The following is a 27,993-nucleotide window of genomic DNA, read 5'->3' as shown; positions in this document are numbered from 1 at the left end:
GAAATTGTATCTTTGGCAGAACAAAGATCACGGATGCATGTTCATTTGTTTGTGTTTTTTTCCAAAGTGTGATTGTATCGAAACAATGGTCCTAGGAAACTAGAAAATAGCTTATTCGAATGGAAATTGAAAGCTTTAGTGCCCTTTTTAAGTGACCAATAAAATTGCAGGGCAATTAGTCCCCCTCCCATGCCCATTTTTCCTTCAAACACATCTGATCAAAATTTCAAGACAGCCGTTTAATCCAGCATAGTTCAAAAGTCTAATAATTTTGCTTTTGGTGATGTTTTTTTTTTTTTTTTTTTTTGAGTAGCTTTAGTTGATTTGTTGATTGAACAAAAACCAGGGCAGTGGAGTACTAGTTTTAAACTTAGAAAACGGAATTAAAATTTAGCTTTTACGCAAACGCTCCAAAAATCACAATACTACAACTTGAAAAAGTTTTTTTTCTGTTTTAAAAAGTAGTTGTGAGAAAGAATCAAACTTTAGCGTAAAGAGTGGGGCGTTGAGGAGGAAACTGCCTCTTTCATATACGAAGTAATTTCTGTTCGTTTTAAGTTTCAATGTCGCTCCTTACTTTCAGTTAAAAAAACTTGTTTTTTTATTTAATGTTTACAAAAAAACAACTTTTATTTTCATGCGAGATGTATAGGTGTTTATTAGGTTTAATAGAAAATAAGTTGTAGTATTGTAATAAGAAGGTTAGAAAGGCTTTCTAACAAGGGCGTATTCGGTATTTTTGTTCCGGGTAGGGGGTTTGTTGAAAAAAAATCAGCTAAAATTTGTTTTTATGTAATTTTGTTATGGTTTTACGAGTTGGGCTAGGGGGCCCGTTCCCTGTACCTTTTGTTATGTACATTTCATTCAAAATATAAGTTGTTTATGAACAGACGGCCTTCTAGTTACGGGATGTATTGCGTGAAGATGTGTGTATATAAGATGTTATTAAACAACCATCATTAAAAAATGATTACCGTCATAGAACAAACAGTAGTTAATTGCTGAGAGTTTCATGGCAGTATTGATGCGAAGGTTAATTCAAAGATCTTCAGTATAAACCCTGTTGTAGAATATATTTTAAAAAACTTGTCAAACAAGCATTAGCTCCAGGCTTGTGTTTCAGCAAGACTATTCTTCAGAAGTATCTAAACTTGCAGTTGCAAGATCTATTTTGACTAAGCAGTAGCGGATACCACAATGCTATCATGTGAATGCATGAAAACGTATCAAACGGATATTGTGATGCGTTTCAAATTTTTTAATTTTTTGACAAACAAGGTGAATGCATGAATTACTAATGGTGTTTGTTTACAGTTTAATTGAAAGTATTGTTCAATGAGAAATGGACGGGGAGAGTGAAGCGGAAAAGGAAGTTCCCTTTTTATTAAAATGAGAGCCTACATAATCATGGTGATGCTAGTAACTCAGATAGTTTCATCAGTTGCTCAAGAGTGCTTCAAGAAAAATGAGCTGACGACCTGTCACTTAAATAGCCTCTCACCTGATGTTATTGAAAATGATCAAGTGCAAGACGCAACGAGGTTAAACATTGAATGTGGAAGCTCACAACCTATAAGGCTCGATTCAACTTCTTTAAATAGCTTAAATAATCTCGAAGATCTTCAAATATGGAAATGTAAATTAGATGCAATTCAAACCGGGTCTTTCCGGTATATACCCAATTTAAAATCTTTGATTATCCAGGGAACTAATACTGAGTGGGACGACTATAGTCTGACAATCGGTCCAAGAGTCTTTGAAGATACGCCAAATATTCAACATCTCAACTTGGCAAAGAATCAAATATATCAATCGCAGCCGCTACTCTTTTGCCCCCTAGAAAATTTGGAATATTTAAACATAACGCACAATAAATGGGAAACCGTCGGTAATTTTGGATTTAACTCGAAGTACACACTAAAAGGTAGTACAGAGGCCTACCCTTGTGGAGAAAAAATTACTGTCATTGATTTATCAAACAATAAATTTAAAACAGTGCCTGGAGAATCATTGAACAATCTTGAAAACTTGAAAGACCTTTATTTCAATGACAATTTGATTGAAGTTTTAGAAGAGTATTCATTCTCTGGCCTGAAATCACTTAGAATTCTTAATCTTTCTAATAATAAGTTGAGTATTCTCCCTCCATCTTTACTTTCGAACACAAGAAACCTGACAGAAATTTATTTGCAGAAAAACAAGATTAAAGTATTAGCGCCGGGGCTTCTAAGTGGGTTGAATGCGTTAATTGTATTGGATCTTAGTTATAATGAATTGACGTCAGATTGGGTTACTGTCGGCACGTTTCAAGGTCTTATTGAGCTGAGGTATTTATCACTAGCAAATAATCAGTTAAGAAAAGTTGATAGCAATCTTTTAGTTGACTCATCTCAAATTGAGTTTTTGGATTTTTCTTGCAATAACATTGAGATAATTAGCAATGGAGCTTTTAGAAATATGAAGAACCTTGAAACTCTGCTATTACCACATAATAAGTTGCAGAGTTTAAACTTTGATATGCTTAAAGGGCCATCGTCAATCAAATTCCTTTCCCTTGAAAATAACCAAATAAGTCGGATAGATCCGATGACACTTTCATGTTGTCCAATACTTGATCACCTTGTTGTTTCAAAAAATAATTTATCGGTGTTTCCTAATGTGAAAGAACTACAGAACCTGAAATCACTTGATCTCGGTTACAATAAAATTTCTTCGTTAAGAGACGACGCTTTGTCAAATATATCAAGTTTGGAAACGCTGTCATTGGCACACAATAAATTGAAATTTGTTACCGACGACAGCTTTCGAGATTTAAAGCATTTAAAGGTGCTTGATCTATCCTCAAATCAAATTGAATACATCGAGACAAATAGCTTTTCTCACATAGAAGATCTGCAAGCTTTGCGAATTGATAACAATAAACTTGCCGAAGTTGGCGACATCCTTGTCAGGTCTTCTAAGTTTGAGTGGCTAAATATATCCGCCAATCAGATAAGTCACCTGAATTTCTCGAAGTTGCCTGCCAAGCTTATATGGCTTGACGCCCATCAAAATGAGATTCGCTCAATAAACTATGATTCTTATCATTTGGACAAGATGAAACTGGAAACTCTCGACCTCAGTTTTAATTTACTCACTGAGATAGGTCCCTTTCTCCCCAGGACACTGCATACATTAAGTGTGAATGATAATAAAATTGAAAAAGTGCACCCATATACCTTCTTCAATATGATTCAGCTGCATCGAGTTGATTTGTACGCAAACCATATTAAAAAGCTTGACAAAGATTCGCTTAGGGTTCAGCCGTCATATCCGGCTCCAGAATTCTACATTGGTGGAAACCCATTTGAATGTGACTGTAACATGCAATGGTTGCAAACTGTTAACACACCCCAGCCACAATCAACGTTGCCAAAAGTAATGGACCTCGAGGGAATTTATTGCGTGCTAACGCATAAAAGAGGTCAAGTCTATGTCCCTTTAGTTGAAGCATCAAGTCATAGTTTTTTGTGCCAATATAGAATTCACTGCTCAACTCTATGTCACTGTTGTGAATTTGACGCCTGTGATTGTGAGATGATTTGTCCTAATTCGTGTGAGTGCTATCATGACCACGCTTGGTCTCGGAATGTGGCCGACTGCTCATCTAGCAACCTTACGTTAGTCCCCAGTGGTCTTCCTATTGACATCACGGATTTGTATTTAGACAACAATACCATTCCCGAAGTTGGAGATCTTGCTTTTATCGGGAGGAGGAACCTTCGTTCTTTGTATTTAAATAGAAGTCACATTGAAACAATTTCTAACAGAAGCTTTGTTGGATTAAGATCTTTATTGAGGTGAGTTATATTCTTTTGTTTCCAAAAACTTAGTTTAATTTTATGTCGCATGGCAATGCACGCTAAGCAATGGTAAAAAATATACTTTTCTGTCATTGGTTTACATATACGACATACTTTCCTAGGCCAAATTTTTTGTTTCTGAAAAGAAAAATAATTCTGCCTTTTGAAAAAGACGCGCTTGTACAACATTTTTTTATACCAGTCCAAAGAGGACCGGTGTACTTATCTGTTAGCCAGTACACACTCGAGAATTTGTATCTACTTGGTTCTTGGTGGGAGGTTAAAAAGAAAGCTTTAAAAATACATAAAAAATGGGTTTTATGCCTTTTATTACGTTTTTATGGGTCGGAAAAACATTTTGGGGGGTTCAAACCCCCCAAATCCTTCCTTAAATACGGCCTTGGAAACCATTGATGGTAATTAATCCTTTTCCACTTCAGCAACCCTCCTTAACTGAAACTGGAACGAAGTTTGTTATATTAGCATAAGCACTTTTACAAATTATGCAGAGTCCTTCGCTACAGAGTCAAAGGACTCTATAGCAAAGGTCCGAAAGTTCCTGATCAGCGAAATTTTGCATTTCCTCCTAGAATGATTTCAGGAATCTAGTTTTATATAAAATATTGAGAAATGGATCATTCAAACAGGAATTAACGTTCTGTCGGCCCGACTAGTGCCGGAATGCTAATGAGCAAACATCTTTGAGATTGCTAATCCAATTAGAAATATTTGAATCTATTTACATAGCACAATTTCAAAGCCCACTAGTGGCGTAATTTGATCAAAACCCTGGAGGAGGGCAGTGGGAGTTGGAGCCGATTTTCTCAAATCAAGTATAGATATCAAACAGTTCGTGGTAACGAACTGTAGTAAGGAGCGATCCGGCTCAATAGTAAATAGTAAACGAAACTTTAAAAAATGGGATTTTATACTAATAGATACATCAAAAGAATCGGATTTTTATGCTGATTTAAAACATGTAAAATTCATTAAATTTAGTCTTACTTGTCAGAAGTTAAGAGCCTGAGAAAATTTGCCTTATTTTGGAAAATGGGAGAAAACACCCCCTAAAATTCATAGAATCTTAACGAAAATCACACCATCGCATTCAACGTAGAGAACTCTACTGCAGAATTTTCACGCTCCTATATACAAAAATGTGGAATCATGTATTTTTTGCCAGAAGACCAATCACGGGTTTCGTGTCTATTTGTTTGTTCGTTTGTTCGTTTTGTTTTTTTTTCCTAGGGGTGACCGTACTGACCCAATGGTCCTAGAATGTTGCGAGAGGGCTCATTCTAACGGAAATTAAATAAAAAAACATTTATTTTTTAACTGAAAGTAAGGAGCGACATTAAAACTTGAAACGAACAGAAATTACCTCGTTTATGAAAGGGGCTGCTCCCTCCTCAACGCCCCGCTCTTTACGCTAAAGTTTGACACTTTCTATCAGCTCTAATTTTTAAAACAGTAAAAAGATTTAGTGTAAAGAGCGGGGCGTTGAGGAGGGAGCAGCCCCTTTCATATACGAAACACGCATCCGTGATCTGCCTTCTGGTAAAAAATACAAAACTCCACATTTTTGTAGATAGGAGCTTGAAACTTCTACAGTATGGTTTTCTGATACGCTGAATCTGGTGATGTGATTTTCGTTAAGATTTATGACTTGTAGGGGGTGTTTCCCCTATTTTCTAAAATAATGAAAATTTTCTCAGGCTCGTAACTTTCGGTGGGTAAGACTAAACTTGATTAAACTTATATATTTAAAACCAGCATTAAAATGTGATTCTTTTGATGTAGCTATTGCTATCAAAATGTGGAATTTCGTATTTTTTGCCAAAAGACCAATCACGGGTGCGTGTTTATTTGTTTGTTCGTTTTTTTTTTGTTTTTTTCCTAGGAGTGATCGTACCGACCCAATGGTCCTAGAATGTTGCGAGAGGGCTCATTCTAACGGAAAGTAAATAAAAAAACATGTATTTTTTTAACTGAAAGTAAGGAGCGACATTAAAACTTAAAACGAACAGAAATTACATCGTTTATGAAAGGTTCTGCTCCCTCCTCAACGCCCCACTCTTTACGCTAAAGTTCGACACTTTCTCTCAACTCTACTTTTTAAAACAGTAAAAAGATTTAGCGTAAAGACCGGGGCGTTGAGGAGAGAGCAGCCCCTTTCATATACGAAACACGCATCCGTGATCTGCCTTCTGACAAAAAATACAAAACTCCACATTTTTGTAGATAGGAGCTTGAAGTTTCTACAGTTTGGTTTTCTGATATGGTGAATCTGATGCTGTCATTTTTGTTAAGATCTATGACTTGTAGGGTGTGTTTTCCCCTATTTTCTAGAATAAGGCAAATGTTCTCAGAATCGTAACGTTTGGTGGGTAAGACTAAACTTGATCAAGCTTATATATTTAAAATCAGCATTAAAACGCGATTCTTTTGATGTAGCTATTGCTATCAAAATTCCATTTTTAGAGTTTTGGTTACCATTGAGCCGGGTCGCTCCTTACTTCAGTTCATTACCACGATCTGTTTGATTAAAAGTTGTAGTGCTCTTTTTAAGTGACCGAAAATCTTGCAGGGCACCTAGATCCCCTCCCACGCTCATTTTTTACATTTTTCCAACGTCAATGGTTCAAAATTCTGAGATAGCATTATGCTGAATTTTGTTCAGCATAATCTAAAAACCTAATAACTATGTCTTTGGGGCCGACTTAATCCCTCACCGTCCCCGGGGGAGGGGCTTCAAGTTACAAACTTTGACCAGTGTTTCCATATAGTAATGGTTATTGGGAAGTGTACAGACTTTTCCAGGGGAACTTTTTTCTTGGATAGGGAGGGGAGGGGTTTGAGGGGAGGTTGTTACATGGGAGTATCTCTCCATGGAGGAGTTTTTCATGGGAGGAGAGAATTACCATGATTTAGGTGCAGGATTTTCTAATATTATTTAAAACAAAAAGCAATGAAAAGATAAATATGAAAAAGTTTTATCAACTGAAAGTAAGGAGCAGCATTAAAACAAACGAACCAAAATTATGACGCATGTGAGGGGCTCATCTCCTCCAGAATACCTGCTCTTTACGCTAAAGTATTTTTAGTAATTTCAACTATTTCTTCTACGGCCTTTGCGGCCGTCCCAATTCTTAAAGAATTGGGACAAAATTTAAGCTTTAGTGTAAAGAGCAAGGTATTAAAGAGGGGGCAAAACCCCTCATATGCGTAATAAAAATATACGAATATAGGAGTTCGTTACGAAAGTTAATTCGGAGGTTACGTATATTTTTTATTGATAAAACGTTCGTTAGAAATTAAAAGTTATAGTTGCCTTTTTAAGTAACCAAAAGATTGAAGGACAATTAAGCCTCCTCCCCCACTCCTTTTTTCTCAAAATTGTCTGATCAAAACTAAGAAAAAGCCATTTAGCCAAAAAAAAAGAAAAAAAAAATTGCAAATTTTGTTCGAAGTATTCATGTACGGAGAGCCAAATTCAAAACATGCATTTCAAAAACGTTCAGAAATTGAATTTAAAAAAACAAGCTGCGGGGCTTTGAAAAGGGAACAGCCCCTTTCATATACGGAGTAATTTCTGTCCGTTTTAAGTTTTAATGTCGCTGCTTACTTTCAGTTAAAAAGACTTTTTTTTCATTTAATACTAAAGAAAACTGACCCGTTTCTGCGGATGCTAAAAATATGTATTTTTTTTAGCTTTGATAAGACCTTTGAAGAAGCTAAGTTTCACCTTGGAGAGGTAAACTGGGGTCTGGGAGGAGGAACCGAGGATTTCAGGAATCGAGGTATATATAGAATATTGAGAAATGGATCATTTGAAAATGACATCGAGTCGTTGAAATGTGTTCATGTCAAAAAAAAAAAAAAAGAAAAATACTAAAAAGATCATTTTTTCATTATTTAAACAGCATAATTATAGAAGAGAGGCTTTTCGCTATCTTGGAAATAAGTTAAGTGAAGCTTTCCGGAATGAGTTTAGATCCTAATTTATGTCCTGGGAAGCAGGGGTGTAATTTGCTTTGGGGCAAGGGGCAACCTTCCCTCCCAGACATTGGTTTGCCCCTCCCCCCAGATCTTAGTTTACCCCTCCCCAGACCTTAGTTTACACCCCCCATATATTAGTTTGCCCCCTCCAGCTGAAACTTCGTTTCTTAAAAAATCTTGTCAAAACTAACATAAGGCTGCATAATTCAAGCATCAACAGAAAAGGATCAGTTTTCATTAGTATATATTTATTTTTATAGCACTATAAAGTATCTTTATAGTTCTTTTATAGTATTTTCATGGTACCAAATGGCTCATTTTTCAGTTTTTACTATCATTTTCACTTGATTTTGGGAGATTGGCTTCAACTTTGCTCCCCCCCCCCCCCGAGGATCTTGTGGAGAATTTTAGGCCACATCAATTTTTTTCAAATTCCCGAAAGATTGTTTCAGATTCAATGACACCCTCTAAATCACGACTTACTCAAAATTCTTAATAAATCTCATTTAGGCTGTTGCTCTATTTCTAAAAGTTTCACTTTAATAATGTAAGGTTTGTTGAAGTTCATTAAAGGTCATTTCCCTTCGGTGGAGAGGGGGTAGAGGTGGAGACTTCAAAGGACATTTTTGGAGCACAATCTAGGTTCTGCACCTATTCCTGAAAGCATTGCCCCTGTAAAAGTCCTAGACCCACCAATGCATTCAGCTTCCATATTCACGAGCAAATTTGTTCTGCCATGCAGGGAAAAATTCAATGAATATGATCAAAAGTAGCCTTGATAGGAGGTAAAATATCTACTGGAAATTTATGAATAACATGGGAAATCGCTTTTTTTGGGGAGAGGGGGGTAATTAGTTTCTGGATAACTGCCTAACATCTAGGCTTGAATGATTAACATGTAATTTAATGCATTTAAAGACCATCAGTCGCTTAATTTAAAGACGTTTAAGATGTTTTGCTGAAATTTTCTTTCAAAACTGCTTGGAGATACGTCAAGGTTTTTAAGTGAATGACTGCAGAAGAGAAACATATTCTTGAGTCAAAGTTTTGAATCAAACCTTCATCCAGTTTGTCTTTTTTTTTTTTGGGGGGGGGGGGGGTTCTTGACGGGGGTTACAAAAAAGCTTCAAAAACGCATCAAAATGTGTTTTATTCATTTTATACGTTTTTACGGGCTGAAAAAAACATTCCAGTGGTGTGGGGCGGTTCAACTCCCCTTAACCCTTTCTCAAACCTCCTCATATACGTAATAATTTCTGTTCGTTTTAAGTTTTCATATCGCTTCTTACTTTCAGTCAAAACACTTGTTTTTTTATTTAATCAGCATAATAAGTCGATTCATTTGATATATCTATTGATATCGTTTTTTAGAGCTTCGATTACTATTGAGCAGCGTCGCTCCATACTTACAGTTTGTTAACGCGAGTTTGTTAATAGGTCGATCATCAAACAGGTCGAGCTGTTTGATGATCGATCTGTTCGAAAGCTGTTTGATAGTTTAAAGTTCTTTAAAAGTTCTTCTCGTTCAAATTCAATAGCCCTTGTAATAAGCCCTTAAATAATTGTGACAAAAAGTCCAGCTTTTGTGTAAAGATTCCCTACTTCAACCTCTGTCAAGGGCTGAGGAAGGGGAGTCCAATAAATATAGGGAATTAATTCTGTTCGTTTTGAGTTTTAATATTGCTCCTTACTTTTAGTTGATAAAACTTTTTTTTTATTTAATTTCAGACCGTTTTCATATCATGCCCGGAAATCCTCTTTCCTCCCTCCATGTATAATTTCCCATGGAACATTCTCCATGGAAAGTTCTCTCCCAGCAGAAAATTCTCCCGTGGAAAATCTTCCTGCAAAAACTCCCTCAGAAAATACCCCCTCACCTAAAAAATCTGTATATTTTCCAGTAACAAATACTGTGCGTGCACAATGATTGACTTACAGCCCTTTCCCAAGGACTACGGAGGTTCATGTCATCTCCAAAGGTATACTCACTAGACCTTTCAACTATGCTGAATCAAAAGTCTATCTCAAAATTTTGACCTGATGTCTTCGGAGAAGAAACGGGCATGGGAGGGGGGCTAGCCACCCTCCGACCTTTTTGGCTTCTAGTCTTCTACTCTTCTGGTCTTCTAGGACCTTTGGCTCGGTATGATTACCTTTGAAAAGAAAAACATGATCCTTCTTTTGGAAAAAAATTGAAATTACACACTTTTGTGGATAGCAGCTTGAAAATACTTCAATAGGGTTTTCTGATAGGCTCAATCTAATGGTGGGATTTTCATTAAAATCAGTTGATTTTAGAGTGTTTTTCACTTTTTTTTTCAAAAACCAGGCAAATTTTCTCAGGCTCTTAGCTTTTAATGTATCTATTGTAATTGGAATTCTGTTTTCTAGAGTTTCGGGTACTTTTGGACCGAGTCACTCCTTTCTTACAGTTCGTTACCACGAACTGTTTGATAGAAATTATGCTATATGTGAGTGCGACTGCCTCTTTACAAACCCGCACTGTTTACACTAAAGTCTCAAAATATAACGGTCACACTCACAGGGACATATCAGTTAAATAATGATTCTTCTTCAGAAAAGCCCCTGAAATAAAAACCTGCTTTATTAATAAGCAGGGTTTTACCCCTGGGTGATAAAATAATCGGGAAACATCCCAGATATTTTCTGGATGAATCTTCTGTGGAGTAGTTTCTGCGCGGGGGTGGGGCACTTTCAGGGGGTGTTCTCCGTGAAGGGTATATTTCTGTGTAGGTAAACGCCTGGAACCATATCAAACATCACAACTAGGTGAGCTGAACCTAGACGATATGAGCAACAATGCCCATTTTTCTCTGGAGGGAATTTAATTTTGTGAGCAAATAATAACCATAATACTGTTTTGAGAAATATAAGTTTTCATGAAGTTTTTTTCCTGTTAGGGGGATTGGAGCTTAGAATATTCGTTGGGTGAACCCTTGGAAGTTGGCAGAGGAAATCATTCCACAGAAACTTGAGCTAGCGGACAAGGCACTTGCTGTGACCTAGAATCACTGAATTCTTGTCAAAAATACACTCTTTTCAGGTGTTTCGCCAATAATCCTTGAAGATCAAGGGAAAGGTCTGGCCACCCTGGTAGTCTCCCAATTGGCTTTTCTGGAAATTAGGTTTTTATAGCCACCAGACATAAATTAAAATAGCTATCCAGTGTAGCTTTAAAATAAGAAATTATATGTTCAAGCTTTTTCACCCACGAGAAAGCTAAGTAGATTCTGCCTGATTGGAGTAGTCTGGGAGTCAAGAAGGTAGTCGCACTCACACGAAGTCAGCCGTGAAATTTTAATTATATGAAACAAACTAACAACAATAGAAAATAAAATCTTCGCCAGCCATAGAAGCCAAATAGTCTGATTAACAGTCCTAAAATAGTCTTGTCATTTGTAAAGTCATCTTCATTCTTGTATTGTTCTTAAGTCTGCAACTTAGCAAAACTACTTGTGGGGCTTACCAGGTGATGGCAGAGTGGATTGTTGACCTGCTTGGGAATACAGGACCCAGGGATTGATCCCTACTACGACGAGTAAAGTATTTTGACGAACAAATTCGTCAAAATACTTTTTAGATCTTCGACTGGAGGTTCTTATGCAGAAATATAGACTCAAGCCGGAAGTCTTACTTAGAAATATACTTTGAAGAGCCCTTATATTTTTGTCGGAAGCCAAATTTCTCAAATGCTTATCTAACAGATCGTTGCATCTGCAGTGGTTAGTTAAATTTGGCAATTTCCCTTTAGTAGAAATTAGAAATTTTGTTCTTACCTAGAATAATTTAGGCTAGTCAAATCTGGCGAATTTACTTGCGTAACGTTAGATCTTAAGCCGGAGGCTCTTACCTATGTATATTTATTTGCAGTATTCATATTTTGTCAGGGGCTAAGTTTGCCAAAGCCCCAAATACAGTGGCAAAATTTGCTCTGGGGCAGGGGTCACCTGTCCCTCTCAGACCTCGGTTCCCCCCCCTCAGAACCCAGTTTGCCCCACATTTGAAACAAAATCTTGTCAAAACTAAGATAAACCTGCATAATTCAAGCATCAACAGAAACAGATCAGTTCTTTTTAGTGCATATTTACCTTTGTAGTATTATCATGTATCTTTACAGTACTTCCATAGTACTAAGTAGTGCCTTTATGGTAACAAATGGCTTGTTTCTTTGTTTTCACCGTCATTTTTCTTGATTTTGGTAATTTGCTCCAATTTCGCCCCCCTCAGGGTTTTGACGAGATTACGCCGCTGCTTACGCCACGAAATTACGCCACTGACGAAATTACACAATACAGAAAAATTATGTGAAAAAGTGGGAAAGATAGGTAGAATCGGGACACTCCCAGATGACGTGCAGCAAAAAGATCCCCCTTGATGTGTAGACATACTCTACCCTAACAGCCTTTCGGTACTTTATCAGGGACCTGGCGTCAACTTTGCTATACCTTCACTACTTTGACATGCAAGCTGTGTCAGAGTTAGTGGCGAGGGATACCTGAAACAGAACTAAGAAATTATACATTAAAAACACAGACATTCATTTTGCTTCTTTAGTTTGGAAAAAGTCAGTGTTGAAATATGATTTATAAAAGGTAAATATTTATTATATAACGTAGTTACAACAAAATTACAAGCAACGGGCAACGAAATTAAAGGCAACGGAAAGCAAAGCTCGAGATGCTAGCTTAATGCAGAAGTAACTGAAGAGCAATACTAATTTAATCAATCAATTTATATATATGCATATATATATAGATATATATATATATATATATATATATATATATATATATATATATATATATATATGTATATATATATATATATATATATAAAATATATTTTCTTTCTATTATTGTGCTGAAGATGGCCCTTGGATATAGGGCCGAAATGTCCACTGAATTGATTTCCACTGCCTTGGAAAGATTTTCCCTATTGTTTCTAATTTGTGTTTGTTTGTTATGGAAAGTCAGTGTGGTCTTCTCCGCTATTTCCGTCTAGCCTATGGGGAGCAGTTGACCTATGATATCTTTTATTTTATTAGTTTAGGTAAAAAAAACATGCTAATATTATGAATTAGTAAAATTTTTTGAATCCTGTAGAAATGAAAACCTTATCATCTTACTCCATTCTATTTATCAGTCTGGTTGAACTTCGTTGAAGTAAGGATGCTATGGCTGTTTTATAATTTTTTTTTTAAACATCATTAGTTTGATTTCTAATATTTTATTGTAAGTTAATATATATAAATATATATATATATATATATATATATATATATATATATATATATATATATATACATGTTCTTTCTCGTATTGTGCTGAAGACGGCCCTTGGATATAGGGCCAAAATATCCACTGAATTGATTTCCACTGTCTTGAAAAGATTTTCCCTATTTTTTCCACTTTGTATTTGTTTGTTATGGAAAGGCAGTGTGGTCTTCGTCGCTATTTTTACAATAATAAAAAGTAGACTTTTATATAACAAATAAAATTATAAAACACTGGAACATGACGAGGATATTTAACAGAAAGATTTGTGTTGAAACATAAACATTTTAAGATAAAATACATACAAATCGAAAAAACAAGCCGCAAAGGGGATAAAAAAACAAGCCGCATAAGGAGAAGAAAAAAGAGAGTAGAGAAAAAAGAACAGAGGCCATCTGAGCGCAATGAATGTTCAATCCAATGATATATTTAGATACGTCATCCGTATATCCTGCACCCTGACAAAGAACAATCTTTAAAACATATTTTTTCAATGCGGAAAGATTTTTGATCAAGGAATTATTTTAATCAGGCTAGATAAACAGGATTTGAATGATAAGTATTAAGTGTTAATATTAAGTATTAAATATTAAGTTTTATAAGTATTAAGTATTAATAATAAATATTTGAAGGATTTGAGCTATAATAAGTCCTTAACTTTCCCTCTGTAAAAAAAGTGTTATTGCAAGATCTTGTGTTCATATTTGTCGACAAAATAGGTATTCTTTATAAAACCCAGCCATTGTAGACATTTTTTTTTCATTAGTTTAGCCTCGTATAAGCTTATACAGGACACTTTCAATAGATGCAATAAAATGCTAAAATCTGTTTTAAAGTTCCAGTTTAGTTGGTTGAAATTCGAATTCCTGTTCAAATTGGTTAAGCTCAGAGGAGAGTATAAAAACTGAAAAATGTGATTTGGAGTCTTGAAGGTTACTAAGGATTTGTTCTTTGAACGAGAATAGTTTTTCAGGCATCCAAGACACATCGAAGTAATTACGGTGTGAAAAGCTAGAGTTTTTGGCTATTTTCGGAAAGATGTGTATTTCAGCGCATAAATGAGATAGCATGCAATTTGGAAAAAAAAACAACTCCTAAATATCTGAAAGACCTAATGAGGAACAGAAAATACGGAAAATGTGCACCGAAAAGGTGCAGATTAACGGAAAAACGAAGTAAATTGGTTTACCGTATTTGATTGTTGGATAAAAATATGAGTTTGCCAAAAAACGCGACATAAGACCTTTTGAATAGTCACAACCAAAAACATACTTACCATATGGGGGAGGGACAAAAATATAAATTTTACCGAATTGCTAAGTACTTCTTGTCTTAATTAGGCGTTGGCTCCTCTGTCCACAAACAGGAAAAAATGATTTTTTTTGTTATTAGAGACCCACAATCCCCCGCCCCATTAAAAAAAAATCCTGTATACATGCCCTATCACAACTACTTTACTAAAAAGTAAAGACAGCCGTCGTTTATCGATTACTGGTCGTCACGCGAAAAATCGAGCAGTTCTGCCAATATCTGTCTATCTTTTGCCATTTTAGGAGAAAAGATTGAAAATGATGATTGAATGGATTACCGACCTCCCTATTTACGAGCTAAATTGGTATCTGACAATGGTGCTCAGTAAAAGATACAACAATTCTGTTCTAAATTGGAATGGATTCGTGATACTGAGAGAATTAGAATCCAATTACAAAATTTTATAGTAAAATTTGGATCTGAATTGGAATCCAGTTAGCAGAAAAATCCTGTATTCATTTTCAAAATTAAGCTCATCTATATCTGTTAAAAATAACACAAAGCCTTTCAGAAGCTTTGATTTTTGATGAATCCAACAATTGTTTACAACTAACCAAAGTTTTATGGAATTAAAATTTATTTTTTGGAAAGAAGAAGATATTATTGCCGTCTTCAAGCAGTAAGGGGTCCCAGGAAACGAATAAATTTCTAGCCCTCCGATTTTTGATGGGCTCGAAATGGGGAGCCAATTCTATCTCGAACTATCCTAATTTGTGTTGTGTTCATAAATTCCTAACATCAGTTTTTATTCCGCGGACTTGTTCCATTGACAATCGAATCGTCATGTTGGTAATTACATCATCAAAATTATATTTCTCCATTTGTCAGACTCTGGGACATCAATAGGTTGCAAAATCTAGAATTTTCTTGACTGAACATTTCTTATTCAAATTATCCAATAAGACTTTTTTTTTGTTTTTCCCTCGCCCGATTTCTTTTTCTCACAAAGGACCCCCTGAGACAAACTTCCAGGGTAAGTGCTTGATCAGACGCCCGTTTGGTCAATGAAGATACCCTTCTGGACAAGATTATTGACTTTGGAATACCAGCTTGTCGAAAAACTTCAACTGTCGAAAAGATAGTTCCTTATAGTCTTACACAAATGGTCTTTGACCATTGTCAAATATATCACAATGGTCAATTCAAAATAAAAAATACTACTAATGCTTAGTCTTGAATATTTACTTATTAAAATTTATGTATGTATGTATGTATTTATTTATAATCCATCATACAAAATAATGAAGTGATGGAGTACATTACAAACAACATATCGTAACTACATTCTAAAATGCAAACAAAAATAATTCCACGTCAAAAAACAATATTTCGCCATTCATGGCCGATTTGCTTATTGCACTTGTGTACATTCAGCTCAGCTAACTTAGCACACGGGTCAGACAAGCTATATTTTCTCATCAAATAGGAGTTGCGTGTCCACGGAGGAACTCGCAACAGAAACTTGGCAAATTTGGAGAATACGCGCTTCATCCTAAGATGGTCAGATTCACTAAATATAATGTAAAACGGTTCTAAATAGAGAATATGTGGCAGGACGTCACTATTGTAAATCCTCGCAAGATGGGCTCTATTCAAATTGAATAAAAAAAAACAAGTTTTTTTTTTACTGCAAATAAGGAGCGACAATAAAACTTAAAACGAACAGAAATCATTCCGTATATGAGTGGGGTTGTCCCCTCCTCAACGCCTCACTCTTTACGCTAAAGTTTGACTCTTTCTCACAACTCTACTTTTTAAAACAATAAAAAACTTTAGTGTAAAGAGCGAGGCGTTGAGAAGGGGACAAGCCCTTTCATTTACGGAATAATTTTTGTTCGTTGTAAGTTTTATTGTCGCTCCTATCTATTTTCTATCTATTTTCCAAAAAAAGGCAAATTTTCTCAGACTCGTAACTTTTGATGAGTAAGACTAAATTTGATGAAACTTATATATTTAAATAAACATAAAAATCCGATTCTTTTGATATATCTATTGGTATGAAAAATCTGTTTTTTAGAGTTTCGGTTACTATTGAGCCGTGTCGCTCCTTATTTACAGTTCGTTACCACGAACTGTTTGATAAAGTATGAAGATACAAAAGAGACATACACCATTGGACAGACTTTTTTTGTTTTTTGACTCTCCTGAAAAGTTACAAAAATGTTGTATGTCGCACTTTCAATTATTACTGCTCATATGGTCCCTAGTTAAGATGGGTATTTTACAAAGAAAACTAGGCTATTGATGCTAGAAAGTATGGAAACTAAAATTGTTAGTTCTCAGTTTCATCAAACAGTTCGTGGTAACGAACTGTAGTAAGGGGCGACCCGGCTCAATAGTAAACGAAACTCTAAAAAACGGAATTTTGATACTAATAGATATATCAAAACAATTAAATTTTTATGCTGATTTTAAATATTTAAGTTTCATCAAACTTAGTCTCACTCATCAAAAGTTAAGAGCCTGAGAAAATTTGCCTTAATTTGGAAAATAGGTGGAAACATTCACTAAAAGTCATAATATCTTAACGAAAATCACACCATCGCGTTCAGTGTATCAGAGAACCCTACTTTAGAAGTTTTCAGCTCCTATCTACACAAATGTGGAACTTAGTATTTTTTTGCTAGAAGACCGATCACGGGTGCGTGTTGATTTGTTTGTTTTTATTCTCCCAGGGGTGATCGTATCGACCAAGTGGTCCTAGAATGTCGCTAGAGAACTCATTCTAACGGAAATTAAAAGTTCTAGTGCCCTTTCTAAGTGACCAAAAAACTGGAGGGCACCTAGGCTTCCTCCCACGCTCATTTTTTCCCAAAGTCAACGGATAAAAATTTTGAGATAGCCATTTATTTCGGCATAGTCAAAAAACTTAATAACTACGTCTTTGGGGCTGACTTACTCCCCCACAGTCCCTGGGAGAGGGGCTACAAGTTGCAAACTTTGACCAGCTTTTACATGCAGTAACGGTTATTTGGAAGTGTACAGACCTTTTCGGGAGGATTTTTTGGTTTGGGGGGGTTGAGGGGATGGGGCTACGTAGGAGGAATTTTACTTGAAGGAATTTGTCATGGGAGGAGAGAAATTCCATGAAGGGAGCGCAGGATTTTCTATTATTATTTAAAAAAATGAAAAAATAAATATGAAAAATTTTAAGTATTTCTAGTAATTTCCACTATTTATTCTACAGCCTTTGTGATTCAGGGGTCAATCTTAAAGAATTGGGACAATATTAAAGCTTTAGTGTAAAGAGCGAGGCATTAAAAAAGGGGTGAACCCTCTCATATACATAATAAAAATATACAAAAATAGAAGTTCGGTACGTAAGTTAATTTGTAAGTTATGTATATTTTTTATCAATAGTAAAAGTTATGTAAAACGTTCGTTAAAAATTAAAGTTCTAGTTGTCTTTTTAAGCAGCCAAAAGATTTGAGGACAACTAGGCCTCCTCCCCCACCCTTTTCTCAAAATCGTCTGATCAAAACTAAGAGAAAGCCATTTAGCAAAAAAAAATTAACACAAATTTCGTTTTAATTCTTCATTTGCGGAGAGCTTCGGTACGGTCGGGCATTAATAGGCATTAATTCATAAACGTTCGGAGATTAAATAAAAAACAAGTTTTTTTTTAATGAAAGTAAGGAGCGACATTAAAACTTAAAACGAACAGAAATTACTCCATGTATGAAAGGGTCTGCTCCCTCTTCAAAGTCCCGTTCTTTACGCTAAAGTTATTTACTGTTTTATAAAGTAAAATTGAAAGAAAGTCAAACTGATTATTGGGACGTTTCAAGGGAACCCCCGAACAGACGTTTTCAGGGGGACCTTTTCAGGTTAATGATACTAATAGCTATATCAAAAGAATTGCATTTTAAAGCTGATTTTAAATATATAAGTTTCATTGAGTTTAGTTTTACCTATCAAAAGTTACGAGCCTGAGAAGATTTGCCTTATTTTAGAAAATAGGAAGAAACACCCACTAAAAGTCATAGAATCTTAACGAAAATTACAACATCAGATTCAGCGTATCAGAAAACCCTATTATAGTACTTTCAAGCTCCTATCTACAAAAATGTGGAATTTTGCATTTTTTGCCAGAAGACAGATAACGGATGCGTGTTTATTTGTTTTTTTTTTTTTTTTTCTTTTCCCCGGGGTGATAGTATCAACCCCAGTGAGTGGTCCTAGAATGTCGCGAGGGGGCTCTTTCTTACAGAAATTAAAAGTACTTGTGCCCTTTATAAGTGACCAAAAAAATCGGAGGGCAACTTGGTCCCTTCCCACACTCATTTTTTCCCAAAGTCAACGGATCAAAATTTTGAGATAGCCATTTATTTCAGCATAGTCAAAAAACTTAATAACTACGTCTTTGGGGCTGACTTACTCCCCCACAGTTCCTGGGGGAGGGGATGCAAGTTACGAATGAATTTCTAGCCCTCCGATTTTTGAAGGGTTCGTAATGGGGGGCCAATTCTATCTCGAACTATCCTAATTTGTGTTGTGTTCATAAATTCCTAACATTAGTTTTTATTCCGCGGGCTTGTTCCATTGACAATCGAATCGTCATGTTGATACTTACAGGATCAAAATTTTGAGATAGCCATTCTGTTCAGCGTATTCGAAAACTTATTAACTATTTCTTTGAGGACGACTTAATCCCCCACAGTCCCCGGGGGAGGGGCTGCAAGTTACAAACTTTGACCATTGTTTGCATATAGTAATGGTTATTATGAAGTGTACAGACGTTTTCAGGGGGACTTTTTCGTGTTGGGGTGGGGGTTGGTCGAGGGGAGGGGATTATATGGGAGGATCTTTCCATGGAGGAATTTATCATTAGGGAAGAGAATTTCCATGAAGGGGTCGCAGGATTTTCTAGCATTATTAAAAAAAAAGTGAGAAAATAGGTATTTTTTTCACCTGGAAGTAATGAGCAGCATTAAAACTTAAAATAAACACAAAACATTACGTATATAAGGGGGCTCCTCTCCTCCACAATACCTTGCTCTTTACGCTAAAGCATTTTTAGTAATTTCAACTATTTATTCTACGGCTTTTGTGATTCAGGGGTCACTCTTAAGGATATTGGACTGAATTCAAGCTTTAGTGTAAAGAGTGAGGTATTGACGAGGGGGCGAACCCCCTCATATACGTAATAAAAATACACAAATATAGAAGTTCTTTACGTAAGTTAATTTTTAAGGTACGTATGTTTATTACTAAAATAACGTTCGTAAAAAAGAAATCTAGTTGCACTTTTAAGTAACTAAAAATTGTGGGGCCACTAGGCCTCCTCCCCCACCCCATTGTTTTTATCAAAATCGTCCAATCAAAACTATGAGAAAGCCACTTAACAAAAAAAATAATATGCAAATTTCGTTTCAATTATTGATATACGGTGAGCCAAAATCAAAACATGCATTAATTCAAAAACGTTCAGAAATTAAATAAAAAAAAAAAGTTTTTTTAACTGCAAGTAAGGAGCGACATTGAAACTTGAAACGAACAGAAATTATTTCGTATATGAAAGGGATTGCCCCCTCCTCAACGCCTCGCTCTTTACGCTAAAGTTTTTATTGTTTTAAAAAGTAGAGTTGCGAGAAAGAGTCAAACTTTAGCGTAAAGAGTGAGGCGTTGAGGAGGGGACAACCCCTTCCATATACGGAATAATTTCTGTTCGTTTTCACTTTTAATGTCGCTCCTTACTTGCAGTTTAAAAAAACTTTTTTTTTTTATTTAATACAAGTCCAAAAGTGGCGTGTGTCTAATTGTATCTGTATAACGGTACGAAATAGGACAATTCTGACTGCACCATACTATTTTTCGTGCTAAATTTACCCACGCCATATACACAGCTCGTTTTCAACGAAATGTTATATGTCGTATGTAACTCATCTTTGACCAAAGTTGCTTAAGTCGCCCTTTGAATTATCACAGCCGTCGACTGTGAGGTAGGTTATAACTGGCGTATGTCGTCTTTTTATCTTCTTAACGGTAGAAGATTTAACGGTAGAAATTATCTGGCCGATACGGCTATCGTATCTTGTCTGTGTAAGATTTGGGTCTTGACATGTTTGCCAAACAAGTTTTTTAATGGTTGCAAACTGTCCCCCGGGATAGCTTTCCTCCCTCCTCATCCCCGTATTAAAGTGTGGGAGGGGTCTGTAGTCACAAGATAAATCCCCCTGGAAACTATTTTCTAATTTCAATCAAAACAAGTAGTTAAAAGAAAATTTTAGTTAGTTTTAAGTCGCTATGTTTTTCTTTTTCTGTCTATCCGAACTCTTCTACTCTTGGGGGGGGGGACTAGAAATGTAGTCAAGGATTGATGTATCTTGTTTTTCACTTAGCAAGTGATAGACTGGATACATAAAATAAAAAATCTGCAGCCTTAATCATGAACCTTAAATTTCACATAAAAAATGGATAAAACCAATGTATGCACGAACATAAAGTTGGCCTTCTCACTATGCAACCCATGGACCACTCCTAGTCACCTGCTGGTTTATATGGCCAACCACGAAAATATTACAAATAAAAGTTTTTACTGAATAATTCAAAAGTAATTATCAAGCGGGCTAACTTTAGTATATCTTAAGTGATGAAAGCCTTATACAAAACTCCAAAGATGTGTAACTATTTCTTTTTTAGGCAGGGGGTTGATTTTGATTGAGGTAAATTTCCAGAATTGAATTTTTTCTTTTTTTTAGAATTTTGGAGGGACAAATAAATCCCAATTCTTAAGTGAAGACTTAAATAAAAAATTAATGAATTGGTCCTTCATTCAATTGAAATTGCTGATGTGACACCATAAGACTTGAAACTTCTAATAATAAGCTATTGTAAATTGAATTTATGGAAATATCTCCAGTATCTCTATTTAAATCAAGGTCTTTATTTATGTATTTTTGAAATTTCAATTGCCTCCCTAAAAGATTTTAGTAATCCATTTGCTGTAAAAACTAACATTGCCTCATCAAAAGAACTAAATTACCTGGATGTTTAAAAATGTCGAGGGCCAAAGCAGAACCAAAATCGTCATTTTTATTTTTATTTTCAAATCTCAGGGATTTATCTATTGCAATCTTGTGTTCATGCAGTCGTTCTCCTGCTGTTGACGGGTCTTGCCAATCTAAAAATTTCTAGATAAACACGGGAATCTGTTAACACCACTACCAAGGCCTTATCCGGGGGGGTGGTGGTGGTGGTTAGGGTGGGTGGAATCTTCCCAAAATGTTTGTCCGACTCGTAAAAACGTAACAAAAATGAATATAAACAAATTGTTTATACATTTTTATTTTTTGTACCCCTTCCTTCCCCCTGTTCCGAAAAACATCCTGGATACGTTCTTGATCAACACCCAATAGTGGTTCAGTTCTATCCTTTCCAGAATTGAAAAAGCGTTCAACCTTTATTTGATTTTTGAAGAAGACAGAGAGATTATGTTTCTTTAAAAAAGATACCAAGTTTATCACAGAGTTTCGGGATATGTGGTGTAGTGGTGAAGGTTTTGTTTTCAATTGCCGCTAATTAAAGAGAGGGGGAGGGGCTCATTGTTTTCTTGTTTTAACTTTTTTAATCTTCTATCTATGGTATTCTAAGTAAGTTTAACTGGTTAACCATTACAGCATAAAATATCTTTAGCATTATTGAATGCTGCATGATTCTGTGAACATATTTTTCGAAGTCGACTTACCACCCCTCTTTTCACAGAAGGAGGGTGGTTTGACGAGAATTGCAGATAACAATCATTGTTGGTGGGTTTCCTATTGATAGAAAATCCATGGTTAGGATTTTTTTTTTTTTTTTTTTTTTTTTTTAGAATCAAAACATCTAAGAAAGGACGCTTCTCTGGCTCTTCAAGCTCTAAGTTAAATTGAAAATTTGAATCGAATGTGTTCAAATGTACCAAAAAATCTTATAGAATCATGCCCATGTTCCCAAACAGACAAAATATCATCAGCCAAACGGAACCATATTCCCAAACAGACAAAATATCGTTAGTTAAACGGAACCATGTTCCCAAACAGACAAAATATCATCAGCCAAACGGAACCATGTTCCCAAACAGACAAAATATCGTCAGCCAAACGGAACCATGTTCCCAAACAGACAAAATATCATCATCCAAACAGAACCATGTTCCCAAACAGACAAAATATCATCAGCCAAACGGAACCATGTTCCAAAACAGGCAAAATATTGTCAGCCAAACGGAACCTTGTTCCCAAACAGACAAAATATCGTTAGCCAAACGGAACCACGTTCCTAAACAGACAAAATATCATCAGCCAAACGGAACCATGTTCCCAAACAGACAAAATATCATCAGCCAAACGGAACCATGTTCTCAACCAAACAAAATATCGTCAGCCGAACGGAACCAGAAAGATAGTTTAAAGGCAAACTAATTTTTGTATACGTATAGACGTTTATTTTATGTTGTTGGTTTTAAGTTTCAGCAATATTAATTTTTTATATTCAGCCTATCGCCAAAAGTTGGACAGTTTTGCGAAATATTAGGCCCCTAAGCGAAGGAATGGACGGAAAATTGAATGCCGAATGTGACATTCTTTGACGTTGTTGTGAAAGTCCATTTTTGAGCGTCATCACTGAGATCACCCCAAATCTCCATCTCAGCCACGTACGCAGGAGTCTTTCAGGGCAGGGGGAATGAAAAAAATTATGATAATTTGAATCAAAAATGCTCAGAAATTTGGAGAATTTATGGCTTGGTTAGCTTCGGCCCCAAAGACCCGTGTACGTCATTGATCTGGCCGTTATCTTTTGCGGTTAAAAAAAACTTCCTAAACTAGAGAAATCAGATGAATCTATTGTAATACGAATTTGAGTCGCTTGGGTATTTTCTTACGCCGCAGTTAGTATTAAATGAACCAATTCTCTTTTTTGGTTACTCCCTTGCTGTAAGCGGCACATTATTTCCTGCCTTGAGGTTATGAGATTGCCATACAACTGGTGGAAGTCTAAGAATATATTAAGAAGGTGATAAAGGTGGGAAATACAAATATCGTATCATCATTTTCTGCGTCAACTGCTGAGTTTACTTGGCTCATTGTAGTTTTTGGTACTGTTTTACGTCGTGTAGGGAGCATGAAAAGGAGAGAAGTTCTTTCCCGACAATGCCAATATATAGGGCAATCATATTATGTTAAGGTGGATCTCCGAGGTTTGAAGCAAAATCTATTTCCTATAGCATTGAAATACGCAACGAGATTTTCTCCTTTCTCATTGGCTTAATTGCTCTCTTGAGGGTTGTACCAGAATATTTAAATACTGTTGTTTATTACGATCGGATTTAAAGGGAATTTAAATGTGTTGACTGTGTTGTGACTGTGTGTTGAGTCACTGTGTTGATTTTCCTCCGATTTTGTTCATGTCTGTAAACAAACATTAAATAGGTGGTAATCAATGGTAACCGCAACTTTAAAGCATAGACGTCTGTTTGCCATACAGCTGTCAAAATGAGGGCTAAAATAAACACTTATCTCCTCAAACATGGGAAAAGAATTTAAAAAAAAAATCAGTCTTCGTCAAATAAGCATACACCTCTGGAAGGCAGTTTCGGCAGGATTGAAGGTTGTCTTCAAAAGTACAATGCCTGCTTGACGCGATAATTAATATAATTCAGTGTGTAACTCTTGTTCTGTTTTTCAACTTAACACTACAGCTTCACTTTCTTGCTTATAGAATTACTAAAACACGTAAGCAACGATGACAGGTTGGATCAACAGACATCAGCGTCGGTAATGTCAATTGCCAACTTAAACACCAGTAATAAATGAACATGAAGGGTCATTAAGATATTGGCAGCCATTTGCATAGATGTTTTTTTTCAAGGCTGGTACATAGCTCCAAAATTTTGAGAACTGTATGAGAAATCCGAAGTGTTATAATGGAGATCGCAAGACTGTCTGGGGGGGGGGGGTAGGGTGGGGGGAATGCCTTCACCACCCTACCTACATGCCAGGTATTGGGACTACTTTCAGGTTTACATAAAGCTTAGATGACATCGCCCATCGGTAATGTTCTCTGGGAATGTTCGAAATATCCGTAAGAATACCATTGCATCTGTAGTTTCTCAAGTCCTTACTTGTTTCATCAGAGCCATTCTATACATTTTGATAGCAGCAATTTTTGATGAATTCTTGCTAGCCATTTTGTTCTGGTACTGCCTAAAAACGTTTTTCACGTGAAAGTAAAGAGCAACATCACAACTTATAACGCACAGAAACTATTTCAGATTTAAGGAAAAATACTCCCTCCTCAATACCTCACTCTTCACACTAAAGTCTTTTTTTCTTATTTTAAAAAAGCTTTCTATTCTAATAAAATAGACCTTTTATTTCAGGAGTGTTCCATGAGGAATTGGGACAAAAAGCTAAAATTTAGCTTACAGTGCGAGGTATTGAGAAGGGGACAGTGTCCCTCATATACGGAATAATTCCTGTTCGTTTAGGTTTCAATATTGCTTCTTAGTTGCAGTTTAAAATTCCTGTTTCTTTAATATTTAATTTCTGATCGTTTTACAAATAATAGCGGAAAATCAGTCAACGAAAATTCTGCCGTGGAAAGTTCCTCTTGCGTAATATACCCCTTCCCCGGACAATTCCGTCCCTGCTGAAAATTCCCCAAGGACATTTCTTCTTGGACGTTCCGCCTGGACTATTCTCCCTAGCTTACTCTCATCAAAAGAAACTTTTCATTTAATTTCTAGTTGTTTTCTAAATCATACCAGAAATCATGCCTTCTGGAAATTAGCCCTCCCCTCCCCAATGGAATGCTTCTGCCGCAGAAAAATTCCCCAATGAACATATTTTGCCTGCTGAAAATCTCCCTATGGAGAATATATGTCGCAAAAAATAACCTCACGGAGAATTTCTTTTGAAGAAAATCCCACCCCATAAAAAAATCCCTCTGACAATGTGAGTGCCTTGCAGATTCCCCCCTCCCCCCAATAATTACCCAAAACATTTCCACATGTAGAATTGAGTCGGCTAAGAGAAAATAAGACAAATAAAAAATTTCGTATATGATTTCTGGCAAATTCCTTCGTCCAAATCATCTCCCTGAAAGCTCACCTCCCAGAAAATAACCTTTCCGCAGAAAAATCTTCCCGTGGAAAACCCCCCCACTAGAAAGTCCCCTTCCTCGAAAAAATGTCTGTTTACTTCCCAACAAAAAACACTGTATGTAAACAATAGGTAAATTTTTTTAACTTACAGCCCTTTTCTCCAGTGGCCGTGGGGGGGGGGGGTCATGTCATCCCCAGAGGCATGGTTATTTGATCTTTCAACAAAATGGGCACTAAAACTACAGACTTCAAATGAACTCCCCCCGATTTTAAGTATATACGACCACACGTTCCGTAAACACTTAAATGCCCAGGGGCACAAATCACAATCCTCGCCCATGGGCTCTGGGGGCTTGTGTCCACCCTAAAGACATTTTATTTGATTTTGGACTATTAGTAACAAAATTGAATGCCTTTCGGGAAAAGAGAATGTCGGGGAAGGGGGATAGTTGCTCTCCATCATGTTTCAATCTTAAAAGGGAACTAGAACTATACACTTTCAATCAAATGAGCCGCTTCTAAAGTTCACACGACCACTCTTTCCATAAAAACCTTATATGCCCCTGGGGCATAACTTACAACCCCTAATCCCAGACTCTAAGAAATTCTGTCAACCCCGAAGACACTATTATATGATCTTTGAACTATTTTTCAACAAATGGTTATCTCAAAATTTCTATCTGATATATTTGAAGAAAATACGACATAGGGGGAGGGCTGCCTCCTGATCACGTTGACTCACAAAATGGGCACTTGAGCATCTGATTTCCCAATGAAATGAGCCCCCTCTGGAGTCTTTACGACCTCACTTTCCATATAAACCTTATATGCCCTCGGGGCATAACATACAACCCTTGCGCTGTGGGTTCTGCGGGGGCTGTCATCCTCAAAGACGTGATTTCCAGATCATGAAATTTTTATTATGCCATTCCCAAATTTCTATTAGATGCATTTCATGAAAATACGAGGTGGGAGGGGGGGTATCCACCTTCCGACCAATCTGAACCTTAAAAAGGGAACTAGATCTTATGATTACCAATCCAATGAGCCCCCTCAAAGTTTACAAGATCACCATTTCAATATAAATGTTATATAGCCTCCAGGGCATAACTTACAACCCTTGCACCGAGGGCTGGGTGGGGGGTTGTCATCCTCAAAGAAATAATTTCGGGACCTTTTAGCTACTTTGAACAAAATTTCCAGGTCATTCAACTACGCTGAAGAAACGGCTGTCTAAAAGTTTTCATTAGATGTGTTTCGGGAATTGATGGGCGTGGGGGTTTATTGCCCTTCATTGACTTTTGACTATCAAAAAGGACACTAGTCCTTTCAATTTTCAATCAAATGGGCCTTTGTCGAAGTTTCTACGACAACAAATGGCCATCTCAAAACTTCTATCAGATGATACATTTCGTGAAAATACGAGGTAGGGGAGGAAGTATCCACCCTCTGACCAATCCGAACCTTAAAAAATGAGCTAGAACTTCTGATTACAAACTTAATGAGCTTTTTTCGAAGTTTATACGACCACCCTTTCTACATAAACATTATATGCCCCCAGGGCATAACTTACAACCTTTGCCTTTAGTGCTCAAGGGTGTTGTCATCTTCGAAGAAATAATTTCCAGACCTTTCACCTACTTTGAACAAAATGGTTATCTAAAAACTTTGATTAGATGTGTTTGGTGAAATTGTGGGCATGGGCCCACAGTTTCTCTCCGATTACTTTTGACCATTAAAAGAACACTGGCCCTCTCAATTGCCAATCGAATGGGGCTTTTCCGAAGTTTCTACGACAACTCCTTCGATGCGAATTGCCCTGGTCTAAGGAAAAAATACCTTGTGCCCAAATCACTCTTTACTTAGGCATCGCTATTGTGCTGCCTATGATATAACCCGAATTGACATTGCACACATTAAGTACGTGCTAAACACAAGCTTGAGCCTTCAAAGATGGATAAAATTAGCCTCCAAAAAAGGCTTTGAGCTCGAAACTAAGCCATGGGCTATAAAAAAGGACTTACATCCACTACATTTTGTTCTAGCTTGTATTTGTTACCACAAACAAGAACGGTCTACTCCTCCCTACATTCTTTATACGCTAAAATGTTACTTTAATTTTACTAAAATCTCACTGTTGTTTCTGAAAAAATAACCTGTCAAACTCCCCAAAATACTTGTTAAACTTTATTTATTTTTTTTAATCGCGACATAATTAGCATTTTTGATAATCAATTTAATTTCGCAGCTTTAACACGGTAGTAAATTCCAACAATGCTAGCCCCTTTTCAATCCACTTCTTTCAAATGTGTGAAGGGTCTTGGCTAAGAGGCGAAGGGTAAATGATGAGCACATGAGATTGGCCATTCTCAACCACCTGCTGTATATCGCGGAGCAAAGCTCCGGGATGTTACTTTTTTTTTACCAAAATCGCACTGTTCTTTCTGAAGAAGAAACTTGTCAA

The 27,993-nt window shown here is 36.3% G+C and overlaps 1 protein-coding gene across 1 annotated transcript in view; it reads left to right on the top strand.

The window, feature by feature from the left end:
* The first annotated feature begins 1,155 nt into the window (after positions 1-1,155).
* Positions 1,156-27,993, top strand: part of LOC136037191 (toll-like receptor Tollo) — a 112,411-nt gene continuing 85,573 nt past the window's right edge. The window contains exon 1 of the mRNA XM_065719769.1: positions 1,156-3,839. Coding sequence (XP_065575841.1) covers positions 1,390-3,839 — 2,450 coding nt within the window. The 5' untranslated portion in view covers positions 1,156-1,389. The remainder of the gene's footprint in view (positions 3,840-27,993) is intronic.

This window comes from Artemia franciscana, chromosome 2, assembly GCF_032884065.1.
Source record: "Artemia franciscana chromosome 2, ASM3288406v1, whole genome shotgun sequence".
Classification (NCBI taxonomy): domain Eukaryota; kingdom Metazoa; phylum Arthropoda; class Branchiopoda; order Anostraca; family Artemiidae; genus Artemia; species Artemia franciscana.
The sequence above is the reverse complement of the archived record's forward strand: the minus strand, read 5'-3'. Positions and strand labels throughout refer to the sequence as shown.